Genomic DNA, 18,265 nt, shown 5'->3' with positions numbered 1-18,265 from the left:
TCTAAAAAATGGCTTTTCATTTAAACAAAAATATGAGAGCATTATATACATACATACACTACAGTGGGTTTGTTTATACTACAAATAAAGGCACAAAAGCAGTTTTAAACTGTCAAGTTGTGTCACTACTAGATGGCAATACAGCAATATTTATGCTTTGATGAAGCAGTTATTCTTACCATGTAGGCAGGGAGTGTCTTGAGGTTGCCCGGCTCTGGTTTGCTGGTGAAAGGCAACTCCAGGACCCCTCTTTTGAGCATGTGAAGGAGCAAACGGGCATACATGTTGCGGTTTTTACGGCCTATCAGACCTGAACCACATGTGGCTGGGTCACACAGCTTCTTTATCCATATGGCACATCGCTGGCGCTCTGAGGTCAATGTAAGAGAAGGACAGGGGTATAAGAAAAGCACAAGACAGAGCCTGCAATTAAGTTTGCTACACCAGTGATGTTGAGTGACATGGACAGAGATGGAATGAAATCTTACCTGTCTTGTTGGGGTGTTTCAGGACATACGGCTTCATGTCCAGTAGAAAACGGTCAAACTCAGTGTCCATCCTATCCCATGAGTCCTCGTGTTTGCTCATGGTGTCCTGAGGGGATGAATAAATGGTCACAACGGGTAATAAGAAATAAGTTACTATTGGCTAGCGTTGTCTTTGTTAACTAGCTACAAGGAGTGCTTATAGCTGACCTGTTCACTCGCTTTCAAAACCGGAGGGAGGTCTACTTATATGAAACAGGCAGGGTAACATCGTGTCACGTAATGTACGCATAACATGACAACTAGCTACCTAATAACTATAACGAGCACTAGCTAAACTAGGTGCTTGAAAGACAGAGACGACAGCGCAATTAAGGCATTAGCAAACGAGCTAAAGCAGACCAGTAAACCGCCGCTCGCGGTGTTATTTCTTACAGACTTTTGGGAACAGACCAACGACGAGCTGGAAAGGGCACAGTGTTGACGAAAATGTAAAATACGGACTAAAAAGCGACTTACCTTTTAGCACTAATTCCGCCGCTCGAAATGGTTCAAAACTTCAGCGTCCTCACTCTACGCCACATCCGTTTTCCGCGGAGACGCAGCGTCTCCCTGTTGCCATAGAAACTGCACATCCATTTCTCCATAGCCGATTGCACGTATTTGAGCTATTATGTTTGCCGTTTGTTTTAAGGCAAGATGTTTAGCCTAATTAGACTATACACTGTTTTATTCACACCTGTACAAAAACATTAAATGTAGACAAATAGGGTGAAATATTTGAGATAGTTGCCACAATCGAGAATGTGAGTCAGGAATGAAAAACGCCTTTGTTTTGCGATATTTCGACCGGTCTCACTGATACCTGGCTTGATTCTGTTTAATCAAAACCTGTAATGCAGTTTACGTCCACAAGATGGCGCCCAACACATTCTGTTTGTGGGATGGTCAGCAACGGATGGAGGAACATGTCGCCTTGGTTTAAAACTCAATGTGAAAAATAGTTTTAAAAACAAAATAGCCTTAACTAGTACACATTTAACATTAGTGGACGTACTTTCATGTGTTTAACTCCCCCCGAAACACCACCTGTGTCGGTTTGAAATTGGGTTGCGCTGAAACTGAAGTGAAATATTCCTACAGCACGTGAAGGCAGACCTCGCCGACGTCACTTTGAATGAAAAAGAAGCGCTCAGCTGTAGTGCAGGCAGAGGGGAGGCGTGCGGTCTGTCAGGAGCACCCTAGCAGAAACACCAGTGACCACTTGTCAAAAGCTTTGAAGAAATAAGGACCTTTCAGAAATCGGTCGGGACAACACTTAGTTGTGGCTGTGTGGTTTGTTTCCCTATTATGGCTGACCATCTTTTACATTATAATGACTCAGCTGGGGTCGGGAACCGATTCGCCCGCAAAGGTGCTTTGCGGCAGAAAAATGTGCATGAAGTGAAGAACCATAAATTTACTGCGAGGTTTTTCAAGCAGCCGACGTTCTGCAGCCATTGTACAGACTTCATATGGTAAGCCTCCCTTATGCACACCTGTCTGTTTAAAGAGCTGGTGCAGCCCTCACTGTCACGATTAGTTTTAATAGCAGAATTACCCCCCCCCCCCCATATGTTAAAGTCACTGAAGAGCTGTGGTTTAATATGTTTACATGCTTCGATGTAACATCTTGCAGATACCTTGTCGCAAGTTGTTTTCCATAGCTGTGCTATATTTAGTTTACTCCGACTTGCAGTTTAGAGTTTACTGACATGAGTTTATAGACTTTGCATATTTGTCACATTAACTAGTTCATAAGAGGCCATTAGCCTTTACATTCCTGTAGCAGAATAAAACAGCCCTTTGTAACACTTGTTTTTTGTTGCAGGGGATTTGGAAAACAAGGATTTCAATGCCAAGGTAAACCACTTGCATGCATGTTGGTGCATTTGTTAGTAGCAGAGTCAGAGGGGGTAAAAAAAAAAAAAAAAAAAAAAAAAGTGTATTTTGACGCACCATTTGTCTGTTTGACCCAAGGGACAAAACCCCAGCTCAACCCATCCTGTAGCTAAAGCGCCATGCTTTAGCATGGAAAGCAGGAAAATTAGTGTTCATATTCATACATCCCATTTTATGGGATGTCTAAATCTCTATTTAAGCATTTAGCAAATAAGTTTGTGGTTCCATGAGCAAATACTGTATAAGGTTGCAGATCTTGTCGAACAAATTGAAAGCCTACATTAGAATAGTTACAACTTTTATTTTGAAATTCTCCAGCAGGCACATCATTCTGCAAGCAAGAAAACAGGTTAATTTGCAGGACAGTTACTTTTGAAATGTAAAGAAAAAAGAAAAAAATTACCTGCAACACAATATCCATGTTTATCACTTGGCTCTGAAAGACAAACCTTATTGATTAGGCATCATTTCTGTAAGAAGGACATTTGTTTAATCATTTAAGGACTTACATTTTAAGCAGTAGACATACCTTTAAGGGTCATTTAAGCTTTTGGGGCAGCTGGTCGACTAGGTGCAGGACCGCCGACACCCTTCCAGCTTACAGGCATTTGAGGTCCAAGTTCTGGAGAGTACCTGGATTTGTTGAAAAGATAACTGCGTCGCTTGTAGCCATTTCTGGACTGGACAATGCGGCTTGAAAGAGGTGGGCGAGGACGGCTTAGTTCACTCAGTCCCTGCGAAAATTCATCTTTTTGAGTGAAAAGTGGTTTTTGGGGATACCAAGGGAGCTGATGTGGCTGGTAGTCTGTTTGACCAAAGTTAAGGTTCTCTTCTCTGCTAGTAGAGGGGCTTCCCATCCCATAGGAAAAGACAGGCTGGGCTCCTACATTAGTTGGATAACTGGGGAATGACTGTTCCGCTAGTGTGGAGGCATCGCCATTTGAAGACCCCTCTGTCATTTGACCAGAGCCTCCTGCTATGTTGGAGACAGCGCCATAACTTTGAGAAGGCTCAGTATTCTCCGAGGGATAGTGAAAGACATTCTCGTAGACAAGATGGGGAACGTTACTCGAGTCACCTCCAGCTGTGCTGTAGGCAGCGCTACTAACTGGCTCAGGCTGCCAAGACTCAAAGCTAGGAGACTCTGCGGCCTCAGAGGTGAAGGATGGGGCAGGCTCGTAGTAGACAGCTGCACTAGCGTAACGAGTAGCAGGCAGTGTGTCAAGTGATGATTGAGGTTGGACAGGGCCTGGCTGAGGCTTTGCTGGATCATTTGGCTGGTAGTTGAAGTTTAAAGGAAAGGAGAGTGGTTTGTCAAGGTTTCCAAGTCCCCAGTCTCGTGGCTCACCATTAACAAGTTTCTCTACTTCAGGGACACTAGCTGAATCTGGTAGGTTTTGTCGTGATGGGACCAGGTCTGGCTGTTGTGCAACTAGAGGCTTGTTGTAGCTCGTGTATACGGGACCAGTCGGTTGGTTATTTGAAGCCCGCCTGTTACTCAGTGTAGGTGAGGTAAACACTTCATCTTCTCCATCATCAATTAGGTTACGTGAGTCAATCTGAGATTGATATCTAAACCCTGTAAAATTAACAGATTAGATAAAATAGATGTTAAGGCTTAAAATAAGGTGGTAATTAAAAAAAAAAAAAAAAAAAATTTTTACCTTTTATAGCTGGTAGACCAGTGCTGTCATCAAATAACAAAAAAGAAATCCAGGAAACCCTGCAAGAGGACAGTTAAAAAAAAAAAAATCATCTGATTAAAGTTACTCTGTTAGAGGTAATTAAAACAGTGTTCAGAAACTCACAACATGAATAAAACCTACAGCAAAAGGAGTCCAAGAGCCATGGCTGTTAGCTGAGAAGCAGCACCCTGTACTCCTCAGATGCTATGGTTTGAAACAAGCTGCTCAGTGGGACTAACTAGATTTGAGAGTAACCTCTGAGCTTATTACAAATCCCTTTGTGTCTCTTTTATATCGACACTCCATGTCGTACTTAACGGAGACCATTAGCAACAGCTGCTCACAGAGCAATTAGTGGCCAGATTGTTAACAGGTGTGGCAGCTGGACAACACCACCTATTGTTTCAGTGTGAAAGTCATCCTTGTATTTTTCAAAGGCTAGAGTAGATTTTCACTTAAAGCTTCTACGTGGAGTCAGGGTGCCACATCTGCCCTGAAATCAACAACCTGTTGCCGCCATCTTTGCCAGTATAACATTTCTCTTTAGACATCTGATACTGTGGCAGCTGAAGGGGAGAATGGCAAGGGAAAGGGTGTGAGGAGTGAGGAAGACAAAGACGAAAACAGGAAGAGTTTTTACTGGGGTCAAATTAAGGTTAGATCACCAGTAAGCCGCTTGCACACAAAATGGAAACAAAAACTATAGTGTAATATAAATGAGGAAATATTGGATGGAGAAAATAAAGTTTATGGAAATGAGATGTAATATGTATAATGCCTAATTAAAGTTAGAGATGTTACATTCTGAGTGTAGCGCCTCTCCTCCTTTTGCATAAGTGCAAGTACATAAATAGAGGCATGGCACAGCAACTCTATTTCCACACGCTTTGCAAGATTCCTGCGATTGAGCTTAAAGTGTGATCTGCCAGACATTGAAGAAGGCTTGATTGACTGTAGAGTTGCTGTGCATTTAGAAGGTGGCAATCTCAAGCTTATACAATGAGTAGAAGCAGAATACACCTCATCAAAATGTTTAGCATACGAGATCCAACCGTGTATAGATGAATGTGTTGGTGTAGCATTGGATGGCTCCGACCGTTTCAAGTAAATGCCAGTCCGCTGTGGGGTACATCGTCTGAAAGTATAGCGTCTTACTCTCAAACCTGAACGAAACAGGTGAAGGTGTTTGTAATGAGTCGAGAAACATCTGCTCTGAACTACCAATGACTGGAAAATGATTTCATGGTCTGATCAATCCTGGGGCTGACTGCACTGCCATGATGATAAACTCACAACATAGGGACAATGGACCTACATCATGCATCCATCTCACTCTCACTTTACCTGTCGTTGCACCAAAGTTATTGGTATGTGTGTCTTCTCATGCCAACAAGTGTCATTCTGCATAGTGATGCTGCAGTGTGAAGATCTGTGGCTTTAATTAACTCTCTGCTGAAACAGTGCCTACCCTATGTCCTACATGTTTTAACACCAGATTTCAAAAGTCACAGTTCTTCTTTCAGGTCATAGGAGATGGGAATATGACTGCATATGTTGTGCTCAAGCTTACAGTATGTTGTGCATATCTGTGAGTTTTCATGCGTGTATAAAAGTGCATGCATTGCCTAGAGATTACAAATCATGTTCCTTTTTTTCTACATGACGGTTTCAAATTCCTCATGTGTACAGGGGCTGAACTGTCCATTCGCAGCACTGTTTGCCAGTGGAGCTTGACCATGAATGCATCATGGAAGTGGGCTGACAAATGAGTGTGCATAAGGAATGCATTTCTTTTTTTGAGAACCATATAGTGGGATAATCCCCAGAGGCCTTGATGAACAGACCTCTCTCTTTTCTTCATGGGATGGATGCATAATGGCTTTTGTAATTGTTGATAACACTATGGAAACATGGGATATTGGATTGTTGTTACATGGGACTGTGAGACAGACAGTGCAGCAAGAGTTTAGCTCAAATATTTAGCACTATGAGACTAAAAAGCATATATTTCCTTTTGTGAATGCAAACTTGGAACTTCTTAAGCTTGTTGTTCATGCATAAAACTCAAGAAATGAACCTCTAAGAACTGTTTCTCTGAGGCAGGCATGTAAAGTCAAATACTTGAGCCTCTGTGACACCGACAGTCATTGTAAGACTCGTAAAGGTGACAGTGCCGCATGTGTGAGGTACAGCTCACCAGCAGAACATGTGGCTTCTTAAAGTTATTAGACAGGGGATAAATCTTTATCCGTTGCCCTGCATGGCTGATATCAGTTTATGGTTTCTAAGGCGTGGGTAGATTAAGGGCTGTCTAGGGCTTCCTGCTGTGCACTGAAAAGCCAGATAGCAGCTTTTATTTTCTTTTTCTCCTGTGATCACCCACCCCTACCACACAATAGCGAGCAGTGGAGTGTAGTGTCATGGCAGTGGAAACGTCTTTATTACTAAAGGATCTCTGCGTGGGTGGAGTACCGAACCCCCGCTGCGCCCAGGTTGGTGACTGGTCTACCTTTTTATTGTTAAAAGGTAACAGAGGTGATGTCTGGTTCTCCTTGGTTAGACATGTAGGCCGCATGTTGCAGAATTACAGATGAATGAATCACTTAATAACCAAGATCATACGTAATGCCCCTTTTGTTCACCAGCCTCACATTTATTGGCATGTTCTTGAATAACCAAGGATTGTTGTACATTCACTGTAACCTATTTCCTGTCACCATAGGAACTCTACAGGATGTCATTCACTTCAGTTTAATTAAAAACCTTGTTATTCAAAAATCCCACCTTACAATTCACTGTAAATTACATTAGTTGGTGTATTTAATGTACATTAAAGAGAAATGCTTGGTTATCTCATTGGCTGTGACGTGGTCCACTGTGGAGAATCTGCAGTGATGCATCCAGTCATATGGACCTGCTGAGTTACATCCTATACTCCCAATACCATTATACACTCCACTTGGACATCACTACCCCTCCCTTTTCTCCCTCTCGCTGTGCATCTTGTATTTTGTCATTCCCACTCACTTTCATCATGTGTTGTTGTGTTTTTTTAATCATGAATCATACATTTTTGTGTCAGAAAAAGGAACACACAAAATGTAAAATCTGGACATAAACTATTCCAGTGAGATAAGTCGATTTATCATACTGTATGATTTTAAATATTATAAGATTTAATGCCAAATATAAACCCCATTAACCCTCAATTCGGACTTCAAAATGATTGGTACGAACATTTTAAAATTTGATTTAAAAGATCGTATTAGTTTAGTAGAAATGTCCCTCCCTCAGAAATAAACCATCTTTGTATTATGATTAAGTATATAATATATTCAACACATGTCTTTTTCTTTCTTTTTTGTTCTTCGTAGGGATGTAGGGATGTTCCCCCAGCTACTGCAGAATGGACTCAAACAGAAACTTCATACTAATGTATGGAAAACATCATTTGGACCCACTAGATTACACAAGTCAGAAGAGTAGCAACATGATGATTCTTTCGGTTTATAGAGGTCATGATTCTTTACCCAAATGGCAAAATGGGAATTATTCATAATGGAACTATTAGGTGGACACCTGACCACAAACCAACTTTCTAGTTAGGAATTACCCAGTGTGATTTGATCAATTTAACATTTCACTACTGTGAGCATATTCACTGAAATCAAATGATGCAGAAATTAGTAATAGGCTGTCATGTTGCATTTATGGACAGCAGACAGATGGACAGGCATTCAACATTTGCAACTCCAAATGGTGTCAAAATTGCAAGTTCTATTTTACTTCAGTTTTTGACTTGAGAAAGTATGACACATTAACAAAGGTGAGTCATGTCAAAATATGACAAAAAAGATGTTTTAATTAGTTAAATTTCTGACTTATTATTAATTATTAATTTCTACAGGAAAACTGTTCCTGCCCAAATGTTACACTGTTGCACAGTTTATACTTAACAACTTTTCTCCAAACGTCAGATCATCTCATTGAAACCAGTGGTGTGAGAGTGAGTGAGTGAGCGAGTGAGTGAGTGTGTTCACTTGCTACCATGGTTGATGCTCTGCTCTCCCCCTTGCCTTCCACTCCTCCCTAGCCTTTGAATTTGAGCGTCTGTGGAAATTACTGTGGCGTCTGGAGAGTTGAGAACCCATCGCTGTGAGGAGAGCACTACGTCTGGACAGAAGTAAGGCCAGAGATGGAGGGAGAGGTGGTTGGAAGTGGAAGAAGAAGAAGAGAAAGAAGAAGATGTAACAATATAGGCAGTGTGGAAAGAAGCTGAGAAGAAGGGAAAGGTGAACGCATACGTACGAGGCTAAATAAACACAGGGGGATTTGCAGTTGCATGGATGGAAGTGTGAGGGTGAGTGAGATGAACAAGTCAAAGATGCCTTTTACACATTCTGGCTTCTTGCTGCAGAGTTCTGGCAAAGATAAAGCAAACAGTGTGACTACTCAGAGCACATGAAAAAGAGAGGAGTGAAAACAGCGGTGGATATTATGTCTAGGTGAAGACCAATTGTAAACTGTGGCCAAGTTACATCTGAGTTAAATATTCACTCTCTTTTAACTCTGTTTTTGGTCTCTACCAATTCCTGAGAAAAATAGCTGGCTCTTTAGCTGCTAAATGCTCCACTATGTTCACCAGCTAGTTGCTAAATGTGTCTGTCTGCTGTTTGGTGCTGAGCAGGTAGTGTAAAGTGGGTTTTTAGAGCTTTTTTGCTGTAAACAGCTGCCTGCTGCAGCTGAAAACGACACTATGAGAGTGGTGAGAGTGAACCAGAATAGTGAAGTTGTGGACTGGACAGCTAAACAATCAGGTGAAACTCACTATAAAGCTCCGTAAAGCTGAGGGGAGCTGCAGATTCAGATTCTCTGTAGGTTCATCACTACGAGCAACCCCCTTCACATTGTCATATTGCCATTTGATACTTTGTTGTAATAAAAATATCCATTATAGCCGCTTTAAAGCCAGTGAAATGTAAGTGAGACCGCCTTTATCTTCTGTGGTAAATCTGTAAATCAGATTGGTCAGATTTGATTGGATCCCACGAAGTGGGCATGGCTTAGCACTTATGGCGCTGTAGAGGACTGTAGGCCTCCACTCACACCTCCTCCACCCATGATGTTAGGTCAGCAGGAGGACGATGATGAAGAAATTAACAAATTACAGCACAACCATGCTGTTTTTGGAAATGTAAACAAAGTTTTTTGACATCCAATCAAACACCTCCTACTAGTTGCCCCAAATCACACTTGATTGGATGCATTCATGTACACACCCCTAAGTTTATGATGAGTGATCAGAAATGTTTTAACATTTTACAGGAAAATTGAGGGATTTAGATATGAAAACACTCCAAAAAGATTTTATTTGATATATATACCAAGAGATAACGGAACAATTGACACAGGGACAAAGGAGTAGAACATAGAAAATTTATTTTTATTTCACTGTGTCTTTAATATCCCGATTATGAAATGAGGTGAGAATGTCATTGACATTGCATTAAAAAAAAAACAATTGTATGTATTGATCCTAAAAAGAAACATTCTCCTCTCACTTCCCGTGTAGAGATCCAGTATTTTGCTCGAGGATATTTCAGAAGAGCTGATGTTTGCTGTCTGTTACTGGCATGTATCATCTCTATGTTGTTTGTGGCTCTTCTAAAGTCCACTCATTGCTTCTATGGTGACATCTCCATAACTGTAGCCAGCCTAGTTTGTTGTGTTTTAAATATATTTGCATACCAAATGCAGCCAATTTTCCTACTCTCATTTCCAACTCAGTGACTATTTACTTCATCAAGTGATAACGATGAGATCTTTATCATGTGCACAGATGAGGGCGTTGGGTGTAGGCTGCTCCACCGCTCTCTGGGACATTTGTTACCCCTGTGGGCGGCATCATGTATGTGTCAGTTAGCATGACGAGGGCTGACACATGCCTCCAACGAGACCGTCACTGAGCACTAATGGCAGCGTAGGTGTAGAACCAATCACTTCCTCCACTCTGAATGAAGCAGTAGACCTCATTAACCAATCATGGAGTAGAAGTGTGTGGGCGTTGAAACATGAGAGAGCTGTGCAACTCCTGATGGGGAGCTCCGAACAATAAACATCTTACACAACGGCAGGCTGAGACGCAGCGCTGCTCCACTCTGCTTTGTATGTAAAGGATATGTTTCATTATATTCAATTCATTAAATCTTGCTTTGGTTATTTTACAAAACAGGTCTAAGCCTTGTTGCTTTATTATGTTTTTTTTTGTGTGGAAAAATTATGAATCTCCTGCTCAACATTGTGGGTGTTCTCTCTGCTGTACTTGACTATTTACCCTGCCATATTTGTAGGAAATAGCATGAGTTAGAGAATCCATTAAATTAAAAGCGTAGGTCTTTTTTTAAAATGTAATCATAAATGCCAAAGTGAACTTTGTTTATTAAAAGTCTCTCCCTAATGAGTGCCAGGAAAAAAAATGCAAAAATTAGAAGTAAATAAATACGATTGACACTTGATTTCATACCTTGAACTATTTGAACAGTAGTTCAAATGTTAATCCAAAAGCAAATTAGATTTTACAGCCAGCATAATGATCAGCACCTGGAAGACCAACAAAAACAGAGTTTTCACTTGTTGGCGACTGAAATATCTAAATTTCAACTAACCTGACTGACATCAAAATCCCTCATTACAATAGGCTTGTGGAGAAATCACTGAAACATTCTCTAATATATCAACAATTTTAAACCCTCGCCGAGCTGAATGGCATTAATTACACCAAGAGTGGAAGTTTAGCTGGCCGGGATAATTATGTGTAATTCTGCCTCTGCTTGTCTGTGCTCCATATTCAAAATGTCCCTTTTTACTATTGAGTGTTGCCCCCTCCCTTTCTCTGCTCTGTCTCCCTTCCCTTTCTCTCCACTCCTCACTCAACGCTACTGTAGCTACGAAGTGAGCCATCAGATCACATCTACAACCCCGCGGTCTTGTTATATGCATCACGCCCCCGCAGCTAGTACTGTATATACAACAGGTTAAAATTACACACAGTATTTAGCAATGACATAGTGCTATGTTTTGTATTAAGACCTTTTATAAATTGTGTGTCATTGCCTTGTCAATAGAATCTATTCCCAAAATGTATTATTTCATAGAATTTTCATTCAGATGATACCAAAGTTCTTTTTTATCTTCTACAAATATACAAACCACCACAGCTTTAGCTATTCTTTGTCTGCACTGGTGGCTTGTCAAATTGAATTGCAGAACCTGCCGGTGCCCGAAAGGCTTTTTGATCTGTATGCCAGTTAGCACCCCTAAAGACAGAGCGACACAAGACCTTCCTGAGTGTCAACATAAGGGGATTGCCACAGTCTGCGTGCTAGACAAAGAGCTCTCATTTAAAACTCACTCACTGTAAAGCGGGGATGAGGGTGAGGAGGAGAGAGGATTGAGAGTGAGAAGGAATGGATGACAGTGGTGGGAAATGGAGAGGGCAGGAGATGGTTTACAGTCTTGGATTCAGAGTTACTCGGTGTTAAGGCATAAACAAGTAGCTTGTATTGTAAACTGTCCAGTACTGCAACGCAAACCAGTGTCCCTCCAAAAGGCCGCAAATGAATGTGGTCTTGTTTTGTAGATGCATTTTTGATGAAGGATCGTTATGACAAATACATTGCATCACCTGTTACTGCTTCACAATAAAAGCCATCCTGTGTTTCGCCAGTGGAAAGCTTTAATGTGAAGCAGCAGGAAACGTTGGTTTTGCATTAGGAGCGACTTAATATAGCTCTGATACGGCTGTAGGAGAGTGAAAGTGAACAGTAAGGCTGATATCAATGAGGTACAATTTAAAACAGTACATGCCTCATTTTCTGTGAATCCATCATGCGTAGATAGACAATGACCCTGCCCTGTGTCATCTCACACAAAATAATTTCGATCAACAGCATAAGTTCTCCTCATCTTCCATAGCTACTGTAAACTCTTGCCAGATATGCCAGCATGGTGTGCCAAGGTTCCCATGGTAACTGCTTGGCCCTCACTCTGCCTGTGATTTGCCAGATCTCCCAACTACCGATCTACCAACTACCCCAGGCGAGCACTTCCATTAAAAAAACAAAACAAAACACAAAACACCCCTTGTTTCCAAATAATCCTTAAATGATGATTCAACACGGGAGCTTGGCATCACCTCTTCAGCTCCCATTTATACAAAAAATGGGCCTCAGCTGCTGTGACAATGCATTTGTGAGCCTGTTTGGGTGGAACGTTTATGATATCATAAGGCAGTATAAATCAAGACATGAATGAAGTGCTGAAATCCCAAACCGGCAGCACTTGGTGATCACGCCCTGCAGCACAAAAACAGGGAGGAGACCATTTCGTAGCCAATTCACGACAGACTCTGCCCCCATTCTCATTGCAGCAGTGACCGCCACAAGTGCAATATTTTCATTTTAACAGACTGTCTCAGCAGATCATGTCACAGTGTTTTGCTTGCATAACACAATGTCATCTGGTGACATTAAAAAGGGGTCTTTTTGGAGGCTCTGTGGCATTACTCAGCTGAGAGTGGGTAGTTAATTGTCAGGGAGCTGCCTGTGTGTTTTTGCTGAGACACAATGCAGCGTAATAACATGACACATGCTGTTCCCTCATAATCTCTGTTTTAACAAATAAAGGCAAAAGAGCAGTCAGAGAAGGCTTGGAGGGAGAAATCTGGGAGAACGAGAAGATACTAGAAGGATGTGTGTGACACTGTCCTCAAAAAACTTGTATGTGGCTGCGTTTGTTTGTGCTGTGTGCATAAATGACAACAGAGAGTGACAGGAGCAGTCACTGCACTGTTATTTAGTCTTTGTGGTTTCCAAAAATGGCACCAAGAGGAGAGACAGAAGAGGTTTCTGACAAGATGCAATAAACGTCTGGCTCCGAGTGTTGCCACAAACATGCTGATAACTTTCCACCACACTGTTTCGCATCTGTTACAAAATCACTGTCTCTTCCCAGTACAGTGTCTGTGTATGTTTTTGTATTATTTATTTTCTGGGGATAGGTTGGTTTACGCTTGTGCCTAACAATCTACCTTTGCATTCGTCTTTGGATTATTTGACAGTATACAGACTGACACAGTGTGTAAAGTGTGGAGCGAGTTTTTTTAGAGAGAAGCCTGTGCATAGCATGTGCTTTATCTCAGCAGTGCTTTATGGGTTGAAAGATGGCAGCATGTTGAACTTTCATCCATAATAGATGGTGCACCAATGATGTATATAAAAGACACTATCAGCACATAACAGAAGATTCATTCCAGCATCAGACTTTTAACCCCATTATTGGTCTGTACCTCTTAACTAAACACCTTACACCTAAACCATCCATTGCCATGACAATGTATAATATGTTTTTTGTTACTTAATTCCTGTCTCTAAATCAAGGTGAATGGATCAATGAAGTATGTGTGTATTTGTGTGTGTAACCCTCAGCTGTCTTTTCTGGATGGAAAGACTCTCCCCGAGGGGAATTTAGAGCAGGCGTGCTCACCACCACTGTTCGTGTGTCACCACTCCAGCTGTGGTTAATGAATTCTGTGGTGATTACACCCACATCTATTTTGGGAATGGTTTTAAGTCAGAGATGTCGGTCTTGACCCACATAAGGTGAGCGCAATGTGCACTCAGGAGGATTTTGAGCTTGCTGGGTTTGTGTCATTTAGCGTGTGTGCGTGAGACCAGCGTGTCCTCATCAGGTATGACGCTCAGGGTCCAAGGACAAAAAGCAAAAACTAAGATGGGAGTCTTGTTTGCATTTGGTACTCCGCTCCAAGCTCTCACATGCACACTCACCTTTTTACAAAAGGTTATGATCATCTGTGATGTCAATCCTGGGAAAGGTCATAGTGGGATGAAAATCAATAATCATAATATAATATCATCATGCTTATTTTTCAGTACTGAGCAGACTTTATTTTAGCAAGAACCATAGTACATTTGTCATATTTTCAACATTAAATGGATGGCAAGCCAAAAATCTTTTGATAAACAAATGTAATCAATAGTGGTTAACGCAAGCGTTATAGTTAATGATGTAGCACTCATTCTTGTCATTGCTCTCTGGCTTCTTGTCTTTTAGGGCTGCAACTAACGATTATTTTCATAATCGATTTATCTGCCTGTTACTTTCTCGATTCATCAATTCATCATCTTGTCTAAAATGTCAAAAATTAAGGAAAATGTCATCATATTTTCCGATCGTCCTAGGTGATTTATTGAAAAACCAACAGTTCAGAAACAAAATAGATATTCAGTTTACTATGACAAAGAAAAGCAGAAAATCTGCACATGTGAGAAACTGGAACTATCAATTACTATCAAAATACAAACAAATACATTTTCTGTTGATCGACTAATCGATTAATGAACAGCGGTCTTTATTTATTCGTATTATTCCTGTTATAGTTATTTTAAGTTGCTATTGATAAAGGTGTCAGCTAAATACTTAAACTGAACTGTAAAAAGTAAAATCATACTGACAAAAGAAAGAAGACAAAGGTGCGGATAAAAGGCAACTAAAAGACACGTAATAGAGGAAAAACAGGGAGTGTGTGGCTAAGAGGGACACATGGGACTTTCCCAGCCGCAGAGTAATATTTCTGCTATTTCTGTGCAAGGACAAAGATGCAGAGAGGCAGGGAGAGTGAGGAAGAGGCAGAGGGTTAGAGAATGTGTGTGCCAGTTTTCTGAAGCGTGTGTTCCTTCTTCCTGTTCCTGTGGTGCTGTGCGTGTTGTGTGCGTGTGTGTGTTTGTGTGTTGTGCGTGTGTGTGTGTATGTTATGCAGTTTGAGGGTCACCCAGTAAGAGACTGCAGCGCAGCTCTTAGTCATCCTCACACCTCGCTCCCTTTTTACCTGACCATCCATCTGTCCACATATTTACCACCAGAAACAGGTTCCCTGCTGTAAACAAATTAAAATATGCAAATTTGTACCTATATGTAAGGTTACAATAAACACTGAGCAAACAGTGTATGGAAATTTTAATGAGTGTAGTATGAGATAGCAGTAACTACTGAAACAGTGAAGTTAAGAAAAAAGGGTTTGAAGTTTGATGGCTCGTAGCCAAACTGTATAAAAGTTGAAAAACCTTAATTTTATGCCTTTTTATTGCTGATCATTAATCGTTGTCACAGATCTTACTTAAAACCTAAAAACACATTTCAATACTGCATTCTGCTTGGACAATCTAAATGCCGCAGGGAAACACATCTACAAACAGAATGTGTTTTCTTCAGCTGTCTTGTCCATTTGAACCAGTGAGCTAGTTTAATGAATTCATCTTTAATTAAGATACAATTAATTATGTGATTTAAAGATAGCTCAACCAAATGAAATCACGTGAATTCCAGCAGTTGGAGGCCACAGAGACATCAGTTATTGCTACCCTGCTAAGCTAGGCTAGTTTCCTTTTAGCAAGACTAGTTCATCTGGTGTTACTTTTTTCTCTGTTATGACTTATGATTTAGATGTCTTATTTATTAGTTAGAACAAGCTCAATTACTAAGATGTTGGAGCATCAAAATTGATTTTCAATTCCAGGAAATAGGAAAAAATTCAATCTTTCTATCTTATCTATCTAGCCTTTGAACAGATACAGATAATGATGTACTCACTCATCCCTAGTGATAATAACTAAGACTCTCTACTGTTAATGTGTCCTGAAAAGACTCTAGGCAGACATTAAAGGGAATTAAACATGCCTACAGAAAAGTGCTCTCTCACACACACAATAGTTATGAATGATATCAGATGCCTATATTTCTGACAGGCTGTTAATGTGCTCGAAGCTGCTGTAAAAGTGAACTGCTGGTTAGTATGGACCCTTTGTTTTCACACGTTAAAAGCTCGCCTTAAAGCAGCTACTTCTCTGAACACATCAATGCACATACACACCTCTCCTTTTATTGCCTGTTTCGCTTGCATACATGCATACACATGCACATTCACAGGCGCTCCATCTGCAGTATCCTCACTTTGTGCTCTCTTGTGGGGGAAGAGAGGAGAGGAAAGGAGGGAGGACAGGAGACAGAGGCCGTCAACTCTGAGTGTCTAATTGAAGGTGTCACGGTTGTGTCTCCTCCTCGCCTTTCCCAGCCTCGCTCCGCTCAGGGCAAATATAGCAACAGTCACCACAGGGGAGAATCAGCGCTTTGCTACCATGTTTTTTTTGGCATCTGTGTGGTAGAATGGAAGGAATTTCATGCTTTGATCCGCGTTTATCGTCTCTGGGGTCCGATGAAATTACAAGGGAGAGTATTTCTTAGATTCTGTGTGATTCTGTCTGCTGTCAGTGTGTGTATGTGTGTGTGTGTGTGTGTGTGTCTGAGTTGGCAATATTAAGACTTCCCTTTCTTTAACTCTTATGTCTTTCATGTAAACATCTTCTTCTTTTTTTATACATTTTGGTCGTTTCCATCCAGCTCTTTTCATTCGCAAATTGAAAATGCGCATAAAAACAGGTGGATAGAAACGCACCTAATGAGATGACACCAAAAATGAAAGACAAATTTGAATAATTGAGCCAAAAGATTAGTTTCAAGATAAACTTCTAACTGAATAACTGAATTGGGCTACAACATAGAAAACAGTGAAAAAATAAGAGCCTAAGCTTCCGACTAAACACACCAAAACCCTAAAACCAGAAAATATTCACACTTAATCATAATTATTGCTGATTATTTACTGTCGATTCATTAATCAATTAGTCAACTAAAGTTTCCGCTCTGGTCTTATACCTTAAAATTTGTGTAAATTCTATGCATTTTAGTGTGTATCTGTCTTGCATGAACATGTGGTCTTGCTGATGTATGTACACATGTGTTTTGTGTGAGTATTAACAGATTCTGCAGTAACTGGTGCTGGTGCAGAAGGACCAGCTGCACTGCAGGAATAGTAAGCCATACAATCAACCACACCCCACATGGCAACACACAGCAGGACTGCTCACACCTACTCACATACTGTACACACACGTCTAATATACTGAACTGCTGCTGTGTCTTTGACACGCTACAGCCTGTTTCCATCTAGCAGACATTATTCAAAAGCACATTATCACATAGGCTTCCATCTGTAAGAGCAGCTCTTCACGTGGAGGGCTGGTAAGAAACACAGTGGCAGAGAGAGGTGGGCGTAATTGTATCTGAAAGTGAGGTTAACCACATACGTATTCAATGGGCCAGCTAAATCACCCCACTGCAGAAAGCATTTAAATGAAGAGAAAGGGTGTGAGGCTCAAAACCACTCGTCCTATAGGCTCTACAGGGTTCTGTTGTGTCTTTTGCCACCACTTTGGTACAGACTGCAATATCTCAACAATTATTTGATGGATCGTCATTAAGTTTTCACTTATCCAGAGAAATATCTCAACATCTACTAGATAGGTTGCCAGGAAGTTTGGTGACCCCTTTAATATTCCTCTAGAGCCACCATGAGGTTTTGTGTGAAATGTCTCGACAACTATTGGATGGATTGCCATGAAACTGGGTGACATTCCTGACTCCCTCAAGATTAATTGTAATAACTTTGGTTAGTCAGTCTTTATAAGGTTAAAACAGTTCATTTAATCCAAAAAAATCAAAAAAGTGACGACAAAAGTCAGAATTTATGAGCTTATATACAGTCAAATCATCCGTTCAACCTGTATGACAGGATAAAAGAGATACAGCTCACAGGACTTTTTGGTAATTTTTTCATTGGAGAAAATGGCTATAGGTTTAAATCAGGTTTAAATGGCAACCTCATGCATTTCCAGTTTCACTGATGTATAGTCCTGTCTGCTCAGTAAAAGGTCATGAGTTATTTAGTGCACCAAAGAGCAGGAGTGTTGACCAGATATATGTGGCAGGTATAGGTTGCTCTATCTCCTTCTGAGTTTTTCTTCTTTTTGTACTTCAGAAACATGTCATCATCAACTTAAACCTATATAACTGATTTTTTTGGGCCACTTTGGGGCAGCAGAAACAAGTTGTGAACACAACATTAACGTATCATCACTTTTTAAGTTGATATGGTGAACTATGGTGAGTCGTGTTTCTGTCCACCTGACGAGTCTAAGTCCAATATTCACTCTCTTTTGGCTCCGTTTTTGGTCTCTACCA

At 40.8% G+C, this 18,265-nt stretch overlaps 3 protein-coding genes across 10 annotated transcripts in view; 1 reads left to right on the top strand and 2 right to left on the bottom strand.

The window, feature by feature from the left end:
- cep112 (centrosomal protein 112) overlaps positions 1 to 1,139 on the bottom strand; it is a 103,193-nt gene extending 102,054 nt beyond the window's left edge. The window contains exons 1-3 of one of the 4 annotated variants that reach the window (XM_044180911.1): positions 1,005 to 1,139; positions 489 to 594; positions 180 to 370 (exon numbers count right to left, since the gene is read on the bottom strand). In XM_044180911.1, coding sequence (XP_044036846.1) covers positions 180 to 370; positions 489 to 588 — 291 coding nt within the window. In that variant the 5' untranslated portion in view covers positions 589 to 594; positions 1,005 to 1,139. Of the gene's footprint in view, positions 1 to 179; positions 371 to 488; positions 595 to 695; positions 983 to 1,004 lie in introns of those variants that run through there. The other 3 variants (XM_044180910.1, XM_044180908.1, XM_044180909.1) reach the window with 3 other exon arrangements.
- A 301-nt stretch (positions 1,140 to 1,440) lies between these two features.
- prkcab (protein kinase C, alpha, b) overlaps positions 1,441 to 18,265 on the top strand; it is a 110,669-nt gene continuing 93,844 nt past the window's right edge. For 2 of the 5 annotated variants that reach the window (XM_044180913.1, XM_044180912.1), the window contains exons 1-2: positions 1,441 to 2,002; positions 2,356 to 2,387. In XM_044180913.1, coding sequence (XP_044036848.1) covers positions 1,836 to 2,002; positions 2,356 to 2,387 — 199 coding nt within the window. In that variant the 5' untranslated portion in view covers positions 1,441 to 1,835. Of the gene's footprint in view, positions 2,003 to 2,355; positions 2,388 to 7,485; positions 7,547 to 18,265 lie in introns of those variants that run through there. The other 3 variants (XM_044180914.1, XM_044180915.1, XM_044180917.1) reach the window with 3 other exon arrangements.
- LOC122868701 lies at positions 2,708 to 4,709 on the bottom strand. The gene is made up of 5 exons (XM_044180918.1): positions 4,253 to 4,709; positions 4,091 to 4,149; positions 2,956 to 4,005; positions 2,830 to 2,862; positions 2,708 to 2,757 (listed from the first exon to the last, which is right to left on the bottom strand). The coding sequence occupies exons 1-3, from the start codon at positions 4,273 to 4,275 to the stop codon at positions 2,969 to 2,971; spliced, it is 1,119 nt and encodes a 372-aa protein (XP_044036853.1). The 5' UTR covers positions 4,276 to 4,709; the 3' UTR covers positions 2,708 to 2,757; positions 2,830 to 2,862; positions 2,956 to 2,968.

Source organism: Siniperca chuatsi, linkage group LG21, assembly GCF_020085105.1.
Source record: "Siniperca chuatsi isolate FFG_IHB_CAS linkage group LG21, ASM2008510v1, whole genome shotgun sequence".
Taxonomy (NCBI): Eukaryota; Metazoa; Chordata; class Actinopteri; order Centrarchiformes; family Sinipercidae; genus Siniperca; species Siniperca chuatsi.
This window is presented reverse-complemented; position numbering and strand designations above follow the sequence as displayed.

Bases quoted from the DNA above. Each gene is read 5' to 3' on its own strand.
- LOC122868701 (XM_044180918.1), bottom strand. From the start codon at position 4,275: ATGGCTCTTGGACTCCTTTTGCT. The intron at 4,150-4,252 runs GTAGGTTTTATT...GTCCTCTTGCAG, and splicing joins GCTCTTGGACTCCTTTTGCT to GGTTTCCTGGATTTCTTTTT. The intron at 4,006-4,090 runs GTAAAAATTTTT...TTAATTTTACAG, and splicing joins TGGTCTACCAGCTATAAAAG to GGTTTAGATATCAATCTCAG.